Source organism: Parasteatoda tepidariorum, chromosome 5, assembly GCF_043381705.1.
Source record: "Parasteatoda tepidariorum isolate YZ-2023 chromosome 5, CAS_Ptep_4.0, whole genome shotgun sequence".
Lineage (NCBI taxonomy): Eukaryota > Metazoa > Arthropoda > Arachnida > Araneae > Theridiidae > Parasteatoda > Parasteatoda tepidariorum.
This window is the reverse complement of record NC_092208.1, coordinates 86757269-86771867: the sequence shown is the minus strand read 5'-3', so window position 1 is coordinate 86771867 and position 14599 is coordinate 86757269. Positions and strand designations below refer to the sequence as shown.

At 30.6% G+C, this 14599-nt stretch overlaps 1 protein-coding gene across 1 annotated transcript in view; it reads right to left on the bottom strand.

The window, feature by feature from the left end:
- LOC107450488 (ribosomal protein S17) overlaps nt 1-2424 on the bottom strand; it is a 13402-nt gene extending 10978 nt beyond the window's left edge. The window contains exons 1-2 of the mRNA XM_016066294.2: nt 2270-2424; nt 1785-1936 (exon numbers count right to left, since the gene is read on the bottom strand). Of these exons, the coding sequence (XP_015921780.1) occupies nt 1785-1936; nt 2270-2272 (155 nt within the window). The 5' untranslated portion in view covers nt 2273-2424. The remainder of the gene's footprint in view (nt 1-1784; nt 1937-2269) is intronic.
- Between the last annotated feature and the right edge of the window lie 12175 nt (nt 2425-14599).

Below are 14599 nucleotides of genomic sequence, written 5' to 3'. Positions count from 1 at the left end.
TTTTTTTAAGTTAACTCTTAACATCTGCTGACAATTTTTAACTATTTGGAGAAAGTTTATCACAATTAAAAAACAGTTAAAAATTAAAATATTACTTTTAAGATTTTTTAAATATTATTTTTAAGATTTCATTTGAATACAATTTATTTTGTTTCTTTTAATCATGTTTAAAAATATTGAAAGCAAACAAAAAAAAATTTCTATTAAGTGATACATTAAACAACAATAAACAAATTTAAAGTTTTATTTTCTGATTTTAAAAATAAGCTATAACTTTTTATATATGCTTTTTAGTGTATGTATTTTAAGATTAATTTGTCTTTTGAAACTATAAAGTTTAAATGTATCTAAAAATGCATATATTTATCTAAATATTTGAAAAAAGGGGCAAGTAACTGATACTCTTTTAATTATACGTAATTTTAATTTCACTTTCTATTAATCGTATTATAAAAACATGGAAGACCATTAAATATTTATTCCAGTTTAATTTTACTACAGGTAAAAGTCAGATGAAATTTTAGTGTTTACTTATACAACTCTATTTAATGGATAAAAATATTTTCACAGTGAAATTTATGAGCACTAAATGAAAAAACCCAAATTCCCCGGGTTTTATCAAATAAAACTCAATTTTCCCCGGGTTTTTTCAATAAAACCCAGGCGGGTTGGGTTTTTTCAAAAATCCCCGGGTTTTTTCAAACCCTGGATCATTGTGGTTCTACTTAAGCTTATGAACTATTATCTGTCTAGTTACAAAATAATTTGTAAGAGATGAACAGTATTGTTACAAATCTTAACCAACTGAAAAAAAAAATCTTCAAAAAAAATTTACAAATTGCTTCAATGGAATATTTAACAGGATTATTTACAACATATATATTAAATTTATAACATTGAACCAACAATCAATATTCTATTTCAAACAGGGAAGGGGTTTTGGACAGGACAGGTGGGTTTTACTGTCTTAAACTGACTAAAACTGTACTTAATTGTCTTAAAGCGTCCAAAACCTTGAACTTTGGTAAAAGGTAAAAATTCTATATGTGTAACCATTGTACACATAAAAATTACATTACATGTATACATAAATATTTGAAATTTTTTATACAACTTACTTTAACTTAACAAAGGAAAATAATATAATAGGAAAAGGTTTATAATTTTTGAAGCTCCACAATTCATTGAACGGCAAAAGTGAATACCTTATCCTTGAAATATAAATATGCTTTTAATACTGTTTAATTATGCTTTTGCATAAGGATAAATAAAGCAATATTAAATAAAAATAATAATTGTTTCAAAAAACTAAATTTGTCAAAGTCAAACTTCAGTTATGTGCTATTGAACGTTAAGAGGACCAAATGAACTTGTGATTAATCTTCCTTTGTTTGTAGTTTAAATTGAAGAGTCAAACAATATTGATAAAACATTACACTTTTAATAACAAATATTCTCTAGTAGATTTAATTATCAATATTATTAGTTCTATGTTTATTTTACCTTTCAAATATTGTTCAGATAAAATTGTGACATAATTTGAGTAAAAGAGCTTTGGACAATGGGGTTTTAAGACAGTTTAAACCTTGGATTAATCCATTCTGTCCTAAACCTTACCTTGCCAACCCTGATTTCAAATAATCGAGTCAAAAATTCTATTTTGAATAATCAATGAATTGTATACAATTAAAACACAGATATACTAAAAGTCTAATGCTGTACAATTACTTGTACGGTAAAATGTTCTTAAGAATACTGAAATAGATTTTATGAAGAAACTTTACCCTGCGATTTTGTTTCGTAGCTTCTTGCTAGGAATGATGGCAATTTCATCGCAAATCCTTTTGTTTGTGTGAAAATCAACCGTCAGGCGAGTATAATATTTTTCAATGATGACCCGAGAGGCCTTTTTTACGGTCTTTGTTCGCACACGACCCTAGAAATTATACAAATTACAAAATTAAAATATACTGTTATATAAATTTAGTTGTCAAGTAGAACTTTATTAGCTGTAATTAACAAATTGCTAATCAAACAAATGTTACAGTAACGTGTTTAACTAAAGATATATATTAGAAAAAAGGAAAACATTCATTTGGTGATAGAATGGATAATAATTATGTGAAAACCATCTTAACTGTTTAAGATCAATACAAAAAATTACAAATGGAATTAAAGGAAAAGATAATTCTCCATACTTAAAATACACCAATAAACAAATTTAATTGTAATAAAACAAAGATTAATAAAGATTACAATATGATCTTACCATCTTTCTTCCAGAAAATTAGTTCAACCGACGATCAAAACAACATGAATGCAATAGATTGTTGCCAAAACGAACTAAGTAAATACCGATATTAGGGGCGGTGCTAAAATTCTTTACTTTTGGTCATCAAAATGGGCTACAGATGGCGTACAAGCGTACAGCAGAGCTCTTTACCTATGGCAACACTTTGCATGCCTTCACCTTGTTTTCAGTTTCACCTTTAGTTTCTGTCTTGATTTTCAAATAGATTAAAAACTTTTAGGTTATGAAACTATATGGAACTAAAAACAACATTGAACATAACTCTAAAGAAAACGTCATAGAAATTTACGAAATACTTTTCTCAATTAAATACGAAAAATATTAGGAAAGAGGGAAGTAACGCAGTACATTCATAGGAACTGAAAAGAAGAAAAGTGCCGAGACATAAAACTTCTCTTCTTTCCGAATGGCGTATTCGAGCATTGCAATTACGAATAGGGCATAGAGAAAGCAAGTTTCTCCAATCTAAGAAAAGGGATAATCTCTTCTCAGTGCATAACAAAATATCACTTATGCGAATGTGGAGCCAGTGCGAGTGATCTCTAATATCATTTAGTATGCCATGATGGCGATAGTTAGAGAGGCACGTTATTCATGTCACACTGCAGCTGCACAATGGATTATTGACAACGGTCTGGGAAACATTCCTGAGTATGATTCGAATAAATGCCATCACAATTTTTAAACCTCTGCAGAAGGGATTGCATCTTGAAGTCCCTTCCTTAATTAAGACATAGATCTGAAGAAGAAGGAAATCTTCTCCAGATCCCTGTACCCATGGTACTGCTCAGCAACCAACCACAATTCTTTTGGTTTCATGAATTTAACAAGCACGTGTATCACTTATACTCAGTGGGTTTCTCCGGAGTCACTGACCTAATCCCGGCCCTTTCAAACCACAGTCCGGTTCTCTAACGACTGGGCTATCACGGCCATGATACTTGCTGTTGTTGTTAATTTACGTCGCACGAGAGATGCACAATGGGCTATTGGCGACGGTCTGGGAAACATCCCGGAGGATGATCCGAAGACATGCCTTCACAATTTTGATCCTCTGCGGAGGGGATGGCACCCCCGCTTCGGTAGCCCGACGACCTGCGCGTGAAGTCGAGCACTTTACGGTAGCACAGTTTAACGAGGACCAATACCGCACACCCTCGGTCCCTACGCAGACTGATTCAAGTGGTCACCCACCCGCACACTGACCGCAGCCAGTGATGCTTGACTTCGGTGATCTGCTGAGAACCGTGTCTTAACGATCAGTCCACTGCGGGACCATGATACTTGTAAATGCTATCAATGTACTTGCAATTTTTTATTGCTAAATGCTCTTTTATTTCCTCTATAAAAATCAATACAGTGCGTCAAAAAAAATGAACCACTCTGATTACTTTTTGATCCCGAATGTTCGGATTTTCACATTGTAAGACTAAATCTTAATGGTTCGAAGAGTTGACCTCATATATGATAATTAATTAGTGCTGACGATATTTTAAGTTATGAAATCAGTCACAAAAAGTAGTTTCTCTGAATAAACATACCCTTCTTTCAATGGATTCGGATTTTTGCTCCCCCCTCCCTCTAAATATGGGGTATCTGCAATCTGGGCAATATTATCCCTTAGTTTGGTTCAGAAAGTGATTCAAAATGTGGACCTCATAATGTTATTTTTTGCGTATTTCGCCATATCTCGAGAAAGTTTCAAGTGAATTGAAAAAAATTTTCGCACAGCTATAAAATTCGTTTATCCAAAGATAATTTCGTGCAAAAAATTTGCTTTAGTTAATATTTAGTATTTTGTTTAATAATAGTTGAAAAAAGTATGATTGTAAGGTATAAGATTTTTTACAACATTTTAAAGTATGCAATATTATATAGCAAAATACAAAAGTTGAGCGAAAGATGTAGAATAGTTCTCGAGAAATATAATTTTAAATATACGAGTTCTGCAAAGGACTGATCGTTAAGACACGGTTCCCAGCAGATCACCGAAGTCAAGCATCACTGGCTGCGGTCAGTGTGCTGGGGGGTGACCACTTGGATCAGTCTGCTTAGGGACCGAGGGTGTGCGGTATTGGTCCCCGTTAAACTGCTCTACTTTAAAGTGCTCGACTTCGCGTGCAGGTCGTCGGGCTACCGAAGCGGGGGTGCCATCCCCTCTGCGGAGGATCAAAATTGTGAAGGCATGCCTTCGGATCATCCTCAGGGATGTTTCCCAGACCGTCGCCAATAGCCCATTGCACAGCTCTAGTGCGACGTAAACGAACAAAACATACAAAAAAAAATTAAATATGCGACATTTTTAAATTTTGATTTCTCAGGAAATATTTTTTCGATTTCGCTCAAAGTTTGTACTTTGCCAAATAAAATTACATACTTTAAAATGGTGTAAAAAATTTTATACCTTACAGTTCGAAATTTTTTCGACTATTATTAAATAAACTAATGAAAAATAATAAATATTTACTAGAATTTATTTTTTGCACAGAATTTTCTTTGAACAAACAAATAAGTGGGTGCAAATTGTGTGCATTTCAAGCCGCTTAAAAAGCTCTCGAGGTTGAAATATGTAAAACAAATGTTAGGGGATCCAAACTTTGGCTCACCTGACCATACTATAATAGGAACCACATTTTCTAGATTGCGGCTGCATCCTATATTTTTGGGGAGAGAAATTGAGGTTGAAAGAAAGCTATGTTTATTCGATGAAAGTATGTATTTGTGTCTGAATTCGAACTTAAACTTTCGTCTGCAGTAATTAGTTACCGCATATGAGATCACCCCCTCGAACCATTTAGATTGAGTCCTAGAACGTAAAGATCCGATCATTAAAGTTGTTCAGAGTGGTCCGTTTATTTTTTTATGTTCTGTAAACCGAAATTTCGCTCCCTTCCTTTTAAAAAACATCAACGTTTCGCGAGTGTGCAATTCCTTCTGTAAACATGTGACCAAAATGATTAATTATCTATTTTTCGTAATAGCTAGTTAGTTAAACGTGATTTAAAATAAATTTCTGTTAACAGCCTCAGGGCCATTTTATTTCTTTGACGGAACGGACCCGATAAGATTTACCTAACAAATTCCAAAAATTAGTTGCACTACTTTTTAAAAAAGTAGCAAACTACTGATTAAAGTAGCGACTACAGTAAATTAACTACTTGTTGTGAACTACTTCCGATCAATGTTTCTCCAGTTGGCGAATTCAAGAATTTCGATCACGAAGTCTAATAAATCATAATCACGATAATTGTGTTTATAAAATAATATTTTCATATTTGCAAGCTTCTCATTAACAAGGAGCATTACCACAAAATCTCAGAGAACATGTAACCTTACGGCAACATTGTGTCAGAATTTTTTTTATTTTTATATAGTAACGAGCATTTTTGCACTAAAAACCTTTTTGAATAAATTAAAAGTATTGAAATTTCTAACCTTTCATCCAAAAGGGACAAATAAATTATTCCTATAGCATTTTTTTAAAATTTAATGATGCATTTTTTATTTAATGCTACGATAAGGTACACAAAAACAGAAAACGAAAATATTTTTTTAAGGAAACGAAATAAGGGACATATAAACCTTTTCCACATAAATCTTAATAAGTAATTTAAAAAAAAAATTCTGCAAAACCTTGGGATAGGGAAAGCAAATAAACGAGCACAAAACCTACGAAAATACTATGAAATCACCATTATATGAATTTTTTAAATTAAATCAATTTAAATTAAATAGAAAATATTCCTTGTCAATGAGCAATTTATTCCGTACAAAGAAAAATTTGTGTCAATGCTCAAAATGCATGTTTAAGAAAATTGACACGATTCTACATATTTTTTATAAGTGTAAAATCAAAGAAGTGTTTAAGACAATGGACACAGCTCAAAATGCATGTTTACGAAAATGGACACAGATCAAAATGCGTGTTTGTAGAAAACAGACATAATTCAAAATCGTGTTCGAATACGCTATCTGGTGAGAACATCGGTTCTTAATATTTTTTTTCAATTTCCTGAACTCTTTCTTTTAGAACCATGTTCAATATAGTTTTCAGCTCCAAATAATTTTCTAACTTAAAAGTTTCTTATCTGTTTAAAATCAAGACAGAAACTAACGTATTTTCTTCTCCTATGACTCTCCACATGCTTATGGTGAAAGCATGCGAAGTGTTGACACAGGTAAAGTGTTCTGCTCTCTGAGAGGAAAACGTTAAGAAATAAGTATGATTTTTTATCGTAAATATATTAATAGCAACAAATGAAGATATCTTTAAAAGTTTAATTTATTATAAAATCAAGTTTACTAACAGCTAAGGAAATAGATTTTCTATTATCAAAGTGAAATAATTTTTAAGCATGAAAATCAAAAGAACTTTCATTTATTTAATATCTGAAAAACAAACAATGTAATTATTAATTCACCAAACGTGACAAAATATTGAATTTAAACTTAACTCTTTTAAAATGTATTTATTTATAAAATTCGAGGTGTAATCTATGCAAAATGATATAATTCATTAGCTTAAATTATTTTGTTCCTACTATTTTCAAAACCTGTTAGTTTTTTTCCACTAATATATTACTTATTTAACTATTTTGCACGTAATTATTTTAGACAATAAGTAAAATAATTGATAAATCATTTAAATTTAAATAAAAAAGAAGAAAAAAAAATCGTAGCGAAGATGGCGACATAATTTCTCACTACCCCACGAACAGGATTACAAATAACCTGATGATCGGCAGTTAGCGTCAAATATTGAAAAGAATTAGAACATTCTGTGAATCGGATCGCCTCATTAAAATAATCCTATTTCTTTTTTTAAAAAATTAATAAGTAAAAGTTCAGTATTTGATGTTCGCTGTTTCCAAACAACATAAAAAATTAGCATTCTTTAGAGTTTTACTGCGATTAGTTTTCCTAAAAATTGTGAATCTAAACAATTTAATTACTTCATAACTCATTCGAAATTTCCACTAAGTGAGACGAGTTACCACTATATAACTGGCGCTGACGTCATAGGTCAAACGTGTGGGTTGTCCTATGATTGAAGTTCTGTGCCTGACGAATATACAAGTGATTCCACTTCAAGATGAATCTATCTCGAAATAGAATTTATCATTATTTTAAATTTCGAAAGTTTGCACACGAGATGGAAAGCACAAATTGCAGCTGTGTTTCTGAGCTTGNATCTTTAGTTTCTGTCTTGATTTTCAAATAGATTAAAAACTTTTAAGTTAGGAAACTATATGGAACTAAAAACAACATTGAACTTAGCTCTAAAAAAAAGTCATAGAAATTTACGAAATATTTTTCTCAATTAAATACGAAAAATATTAGAAAAGGGGGAAGTAACGCAGTACATTCATAGGAACTGAAAAGAGGAGGAGAGGAAAAGTGCTGAGACATAAAACTTCTCTCCTTCCCGAATGGCGTATTCGAGCATTGCAATTACGAATAGGGCATAGAGCAAGCAAGTTTCTCTAATCTAAGAAAAGGGATAATCTCTTCTCAATGCATGCCAAAATATCACTTATGCGAATGCGGAGCCAGTGCGAGTGATCCCTAATATCATTTAGTATGCCATGATGGCGATAGTTAGAGAGGCGCGTTATTCATGTCACCCTACAGCTACACAATGGGTTATTGACAACGGTCTGGGAAACATCACTGAGTATGATTCGAAGAAATGTCATAGCACTTTTTAAACCTCTGCAGAAGGTGTGAAATATTATGTGCTTATGCGCAGCCTAATTTTGCTCCTATTTAAAGATGGCAACGAGAAGTTTTTTTTGGTGGTTGCCATGGTAAGTTTAGAATGTAAATAATAGTTTTGAGAGAGTTTAAGATTTGTCTTTTGAATTTTCGGCGATTCTGTAATTTTGTTGTAAAGAAATCTTCCTTTTTATAATAAACGTAATAGTAGAGGTTTCTTGATTATTTGATTCGAAGTCTTTCTTTGAGGTCATCTTTTGATTTTGTGTATTTTTTGACAGAAGGAATTGCATCTTGAAGTCACTTCCTTTATTAAGACATAGATCTGAAGAAAAAGGAAATCTTCTTCAGATCCCTGTACCAATGGCACTGCTTAGCAACCAACCACAGGGCTTTTGGTTTCATGAATTTAACAAGCACGTGTATTGCTTATTGGCGATCGAAATGGGTTGCAGGTGGCGTAGAGCAGAACTCTCTACCTATGGCAACACTTCGCATGCTTTCCCCATTAGCGTGTGGAAAGTCATAGATAGAGGAAGGAAGTATGTTAGTTTCTCTCTTGATTTTCATAGGGATTAAAATCTTTGAAGTTGGAAAACTATATGGAACTGAAGACTACATTAAACATAGTTCTAAAGAAAAGTATCACAGAAATTTTAAAAATTATTTTTATTAAATAAAAAGGAAAAATATTAAGAAAAGGGAAAATATCGTAGTACATTCCTATACAACTGGAAAGAGGAGGAGAGGGAAGGGAGAAGGCCTAAAGGCATGAAACCGGTCTTTCCGGAGTCACTGACCTAACCCCGGCCCTTTCAAACCACAGTCGGGTTCTCTAACAACAGGGCTACCACGGCCATGATACTTGTAAATGCTATCAAATACTTGCAATTTTTTAATTGCTAAATGCTCTTTTATTTCCACTATAAAAATTAATACAATGTGTTAAAAAAAAACGGACTACTTTGATTACTTTTTGACCCCGAATGTTCGGATTTTCACATTGTAAGACTCAATCTTAAAGGTTCGAAGAGTTGACCTCATATATGATAATTCATTAGTGCTGACGATATTTTAAGTTATGAAATCAGTCACAAAAAGTACTTTCTCTGAATAAACATACCCTTCTTTCAATGGATTCGGATTTCTGCTCCCCCCTCCCTCTAAATATGGGGTAACTGCAATCTGGGAAATATTATCCCCATAGTTTGATTCAGAAAGGGATTCAAAATGTGGACCTCATAATATTATTTTTTGCGTATTTCACCATATCTCGAGAAAGTTTCAAGTGAATTGAAAAAATTTTTCACACAGTTATAAATTTTTCACACAGTTTCGTGCAAAAAATTTGCTTCAGTTAATATTTATTATTTTATTTAATAACAGTTGAAAAAAGTATGATTGTAAGGTATGCAATTTTTTACAACATTTTAAAGTAAGCCATATTATATAGCAAAATACAAAAGTTGAGCAAAAGAGGTAGAATAGTTCCCGGGAAATATAATTTTAAATATACGACATTTTTAAATTTTAACTTCCCAGGAAATATTTTTTCAAAGTTTGTATTTTTCCATATAAAATTACATGCTTTAAAATGGTATAAAAAATTTTATACCTTACAGTGCGAAATTTTTTCAACTATTATTAAATAAACTAATGAAAAATAATAAAAATTTACTAGAATTTCTTTTTTTTGCATAGAATTATTTTTGGACAAACAAATAAGTGGGTGCAAATTGTGTGCATTTCAAACCGCTTAAAAAGCTCTCGAGGTCGAAATATGTGAAACAAATTTTAGGGGATCCAAACTTTGGCTCACCTGACCATACTATGGGGACCATATTTTTCCTATATTTTTGGGGAGAAGTTGAAAGAAAAGTATGTTTATTCGATGAAAGTATGTTTTTGTGTCTGAATTCGAACTTAAAATATCGTCTGCACTAATTAGTTATCGCATATGAGTTCACCCCCTCGAACCACTTAGATCGAGTCCTAGAACGTAAAGATCCGATCATTAAAGTTATTCAGAGTAGTCCGTTTACTTTTTTGTGTTCTGTAAATCGAAATTTCACTCCCTTCTTTTTAAAAAACATCAACGTTTCGCGAGTATGCAATTCGCTCTGTAAACGTGTGACCAAAATGATTAATTATCTATTTTTCATAATAGCTAGTTAGTTAAACGTGATTTAAAATAAATTTCTGTTAGTGCTCTGCTACAGCCTCAGGGTCATTTTACTGCATTGACGGAACGGACCCGATAAGATTTACCCAACAAATTCCAAAAATTAGTGCACTACTTTTTAAAAAAGTAGCGACTACAGTAAATTCACTACTTGTTGTGAGCTACTTCCGACCTATGTTTCTCTAGGTGGCGAATTTAAGAATTTCGATCACGAATACTAATAAATCATAATCGTGATAATTGTGCGTATAAAATAATATTTTCATACTTACAAGTTTCTCATTAACAAGAAGCATTACCACAAAATCATGTAACCTTACGGCAACATTATGTCAGAATTTTTTTTTTTTTATAGTTACGAACAGGTTTGCACTAAAAACCTTTTTCAATAAATTAAAAGTATTGAAATTTCAAACCTTTCATTCAAAAGGGATAAATAAATGATTCCTATATTTTCTATTTTTTTTTTTTAAACTTCATGTTGCTTAAGTTAAAAAATAAGCAAGTGCTAAATCTTGTTGTTGCATTTTTTATTTAATGCCACTATAAGGTACACAGAAACAGAAAATATTTTTTCAAGGAAACGAAATAAGGGACATATAAACTTTTTCCACGTAAATCTTAATAAGTAATTTTTTAAAAAAAATTGCGCAAAACCTTATTATGATGGGGTAAGCAAAATAAACTAGCATAAAACCTACGAAAATACTATGAAAACACGTTCTTTTAAAATTTTCACGAAATCATTGGTTAAATTAAAAAAAGTAAAGAAAATATTCCTTGTCGATGAGCCTTTTATTCCGGACAAAGAAAAATTTGTGTCAATGCTCAAAATGCATGTTTAAGAAAATTGACACGATTCTACATATTTTAATACATTACTTATTTAACTATTTTGCACGCAATTATTTTAGACAATAAGTAAAATAATTGATAAATCATTTAAATTTAAATAAAAAAGAAGAAAAAAATTGTAGCGAAGATGACGACATAATTTCTCACTACCCCACGAACGGGTTTACAAATAACTTGATGATCGGCAACTAGCGTCAAATATTGAAAAGAATTAGAATATTTTGTGAATCGAATCGGCTCATTAAAATAATCCTATTTCTTTTTTTAAAAAATTAATAAGTAAAAGTTCAGTATTTGATGTTCGCTGTTTCCAAACAATATAAAAAATTAGCATTCTTTGCTTTTAACTTTCAGTATTTTATAAAGGAAATACCAAAACTTTGAAAGTTTAAATACTCTGAAACTAATTTGTAATTTTCACAAAAAAGAAGCCCAGGTATTAATTATTTTTTTCTGTTATTAGAGGACAAGACTGCAAAAAAATTAGAATTTTACTGCGAATATAAACCTAAACCTTTTCCTAAAAACTGTGAATATAAACAATTTAATTACTTTATAACTCATTCGAAAATTCCACAAAGTGCGACGAGTTACCACTATATAACTGACGCTGACGTCAAAAGTCACACGTGTGGGTATCTGGGATAGCCTTGTAAGTACATAATTGGAGTTCTGTTCCTGCCGAATATACAAGTGATTCCACTTCAAGATGAATTTATCTCGAAATAGAATTTATCATTAATTTAAATTTCGAAAGTTTGCACACGAGATGGAAGGCACAAATTGCAGCTGGGTTTCTGAGAGTGATCACAGTATTAATGACAACTGTCTTCCTAAAAATTGGCAAGCAACATTTAAATTTTATCACCAATCCTAATTTAATAATCTTTTCCGTTTTAACTAACTTCTAGACAAAACTAAAAATAAGGAAATAATTAACCGAAAAAATGTGCTTGAAAGAAGAGAAGATAGTTTTATTTTTCGAAAGTAGTGACGCTTCTTTTTCGGAGAGTCTAAAGCGATTTTTTTTAAGTCTATTTGCAAAGGTGTTTTTTAAATTTTTAATAATTAATTATGTAAATTTTTAGCGTATATTAACATTTTTTTTTAATTTTCAAGGTCTTTTTTTGTATACCACACACAAAAAAAGAAAGAAATAGCGAAAATCAAATCCAGAAGGCCGAAAACACCCAGTGCAGTAAACTGGTACACGTTAAATCTGTCAGGTCACAAAGTTCCCCATATTCCCATAAGAAATTATGCTTCTGGGGGTACTGAATTGGTCTAAGTTATGATCTGTTGATAAATGAATGGGTTCATCCTATAAAACGTGTGTGATGTATGGGTGTGGCAGAAGTCGAATTGTTAGCCATAGATATCGGTACTGAAAAATAAAAACAATCACACCCCTTGCCTTAATAACCCACGACAACAACAACAAAAAGTAGCAAAACCAAAATAATCATATTCATCCTCACAAAAATATTACTAATTGTTTCTTAAATTGCCAAATTCAATCAGTTTTTAATAATTCTAAATGATATTACGATAATGTTTTTGCAGCTTATTTAACTCAATTGGGCAGAAAATTTAAACTAAGTAAAAATTCATTTAAAGAGAATAAAAAGTTTTCCTAAAGAAACCACGTTAGATTAAATTATATCTTGATAGAGTTACCTTAGAAAACAAATATTTTAATTTCAAAGAACTTCAATTTGAATTATTGAAAAATAATTACATTTTAAAAAATGTATTAATAATGTAATTTAAATGATGACACATTCCCATACATTGACAGCAAAACTTTGTTTATATTTTTTTTTTATTAAATTAAATATTTTTATAAACGTTTTATTTTTAAGAGAAAACAGTGTTGTTTAAGTTTCTTAGTTACAAAGTTTTGCTTTAAAAGTCTTATTAATATTATAAACATAAAATAGGGAAACGAAAACCATGAGTTCAAAAAAATGAGAAACCGCAATAATAATAAACATTAATATAATAACAGTAAAATGAAAACTTAATTTGCGAAATAAATCACCTAAATGTGTATCAAATATAATAATACATTTCAAACCTACATACAGAATTATAAATTGATTAAATAAGGGTTCATACGGAGATCAGAAGAAAAAAGCCAAGGAGTCCAAAATTTAAAGCACTTGTCAAAATTTCGCTTAAAAGATAACTAGAATTTTTTATATATATATATAATTGACAAGCACTTATTACAAAGAACTTGAAAAATTTACATTTTGCATAAGATATTTTTTTCTCGTCCTCTTGAAATAAATTTTGATTTTGTCAATCTTCATTAAGAAAAATAAAATTGACACCTTCATACATAAATAAATTTTCCAGTTTCAAATATTTTAATAAATCTTGTTTAAGTACATAATTACAGAAGTTAAAGATTTACATAAAAACCTGGCCAATGTCATATTTTGAATACATAAGAAAATATAAGACATTTTATACAAAAAATAAATAATATTAAATAAATAAATAACATAAATCGTTAATTAAGTTTGCTTGTAACATGAAAGTTATTTGTTGCTATTTTTTTCTTCTAACTCTTGCAATTCCATTTTTTTTTCTTCTAAAGTTTTTCGCAAACTATTAGATTTTGATAGCAAAGTCAAATCATTTAGTTTCTCTGCTTGGTCAGCAAACTCATCAGGGGATTTTGTAAGTTCATCTATACAACGCTGTAAACATTTTATCTTTTTGTTAATGTCATTTAGAGCGTGCTGGTCATCAATTTTTTTGTTGTTGCATTTTCAGCATTTTTATCTTCAAGATATTGATTGCAGCGTTGCCTCACCATCATTACAGACTTTTGCAAATCTTCATCAATGACAACCTTTGTCACATCACCATCCCAGCCATTGATGTGATCGCAACAAGAGTTTTCTTTTAAATTTTCCACTTCTATTTTCTTGTTAATGCTAAAACCTCTTTCCACAGTTGTCCAATCACGGTCAAAAAATTGACCGTGATTTAACAGAATAAACTTTTTGATGCATGGCCAAACTTTGAAATGTTTTATTTCAAAATAAGGAGAAAAATATTCATCCTATCTCATTTTTTCAGGATCAAAATTTAAAAAATCTACAATATTTTCAGAAACTGTCTCATAGAACATCACAATCAGAGATTTTTTTTATCAGATTTAAATATGCCAAGCCATGTATGAGACATTTCATTTTGGTTAAGCATCCTCGTTTATCTCCAACTAAATTTTTTTGGAATCAAGCAAGACACACAATGCTACACTTAGCTGGCGACTTGGAAATGATGACAGATACCATTTTAACAAGAGAAGACTTTAAATCTTTATGCAACAACAATATTTGCATTTGATAAATGTATTTAATAAATACAAACATTTGCTTACCTTCAAAGAAATTAATTGATTAAGAGTCTTTTTAATATTCGATGTACTTCTTGATTTCAAAAATCGCGCTCAATTTATTTGGAGAATGATGAAACAAATAAAGTAGCAAAATATTTTAAACTCTAATGCAAATATATTG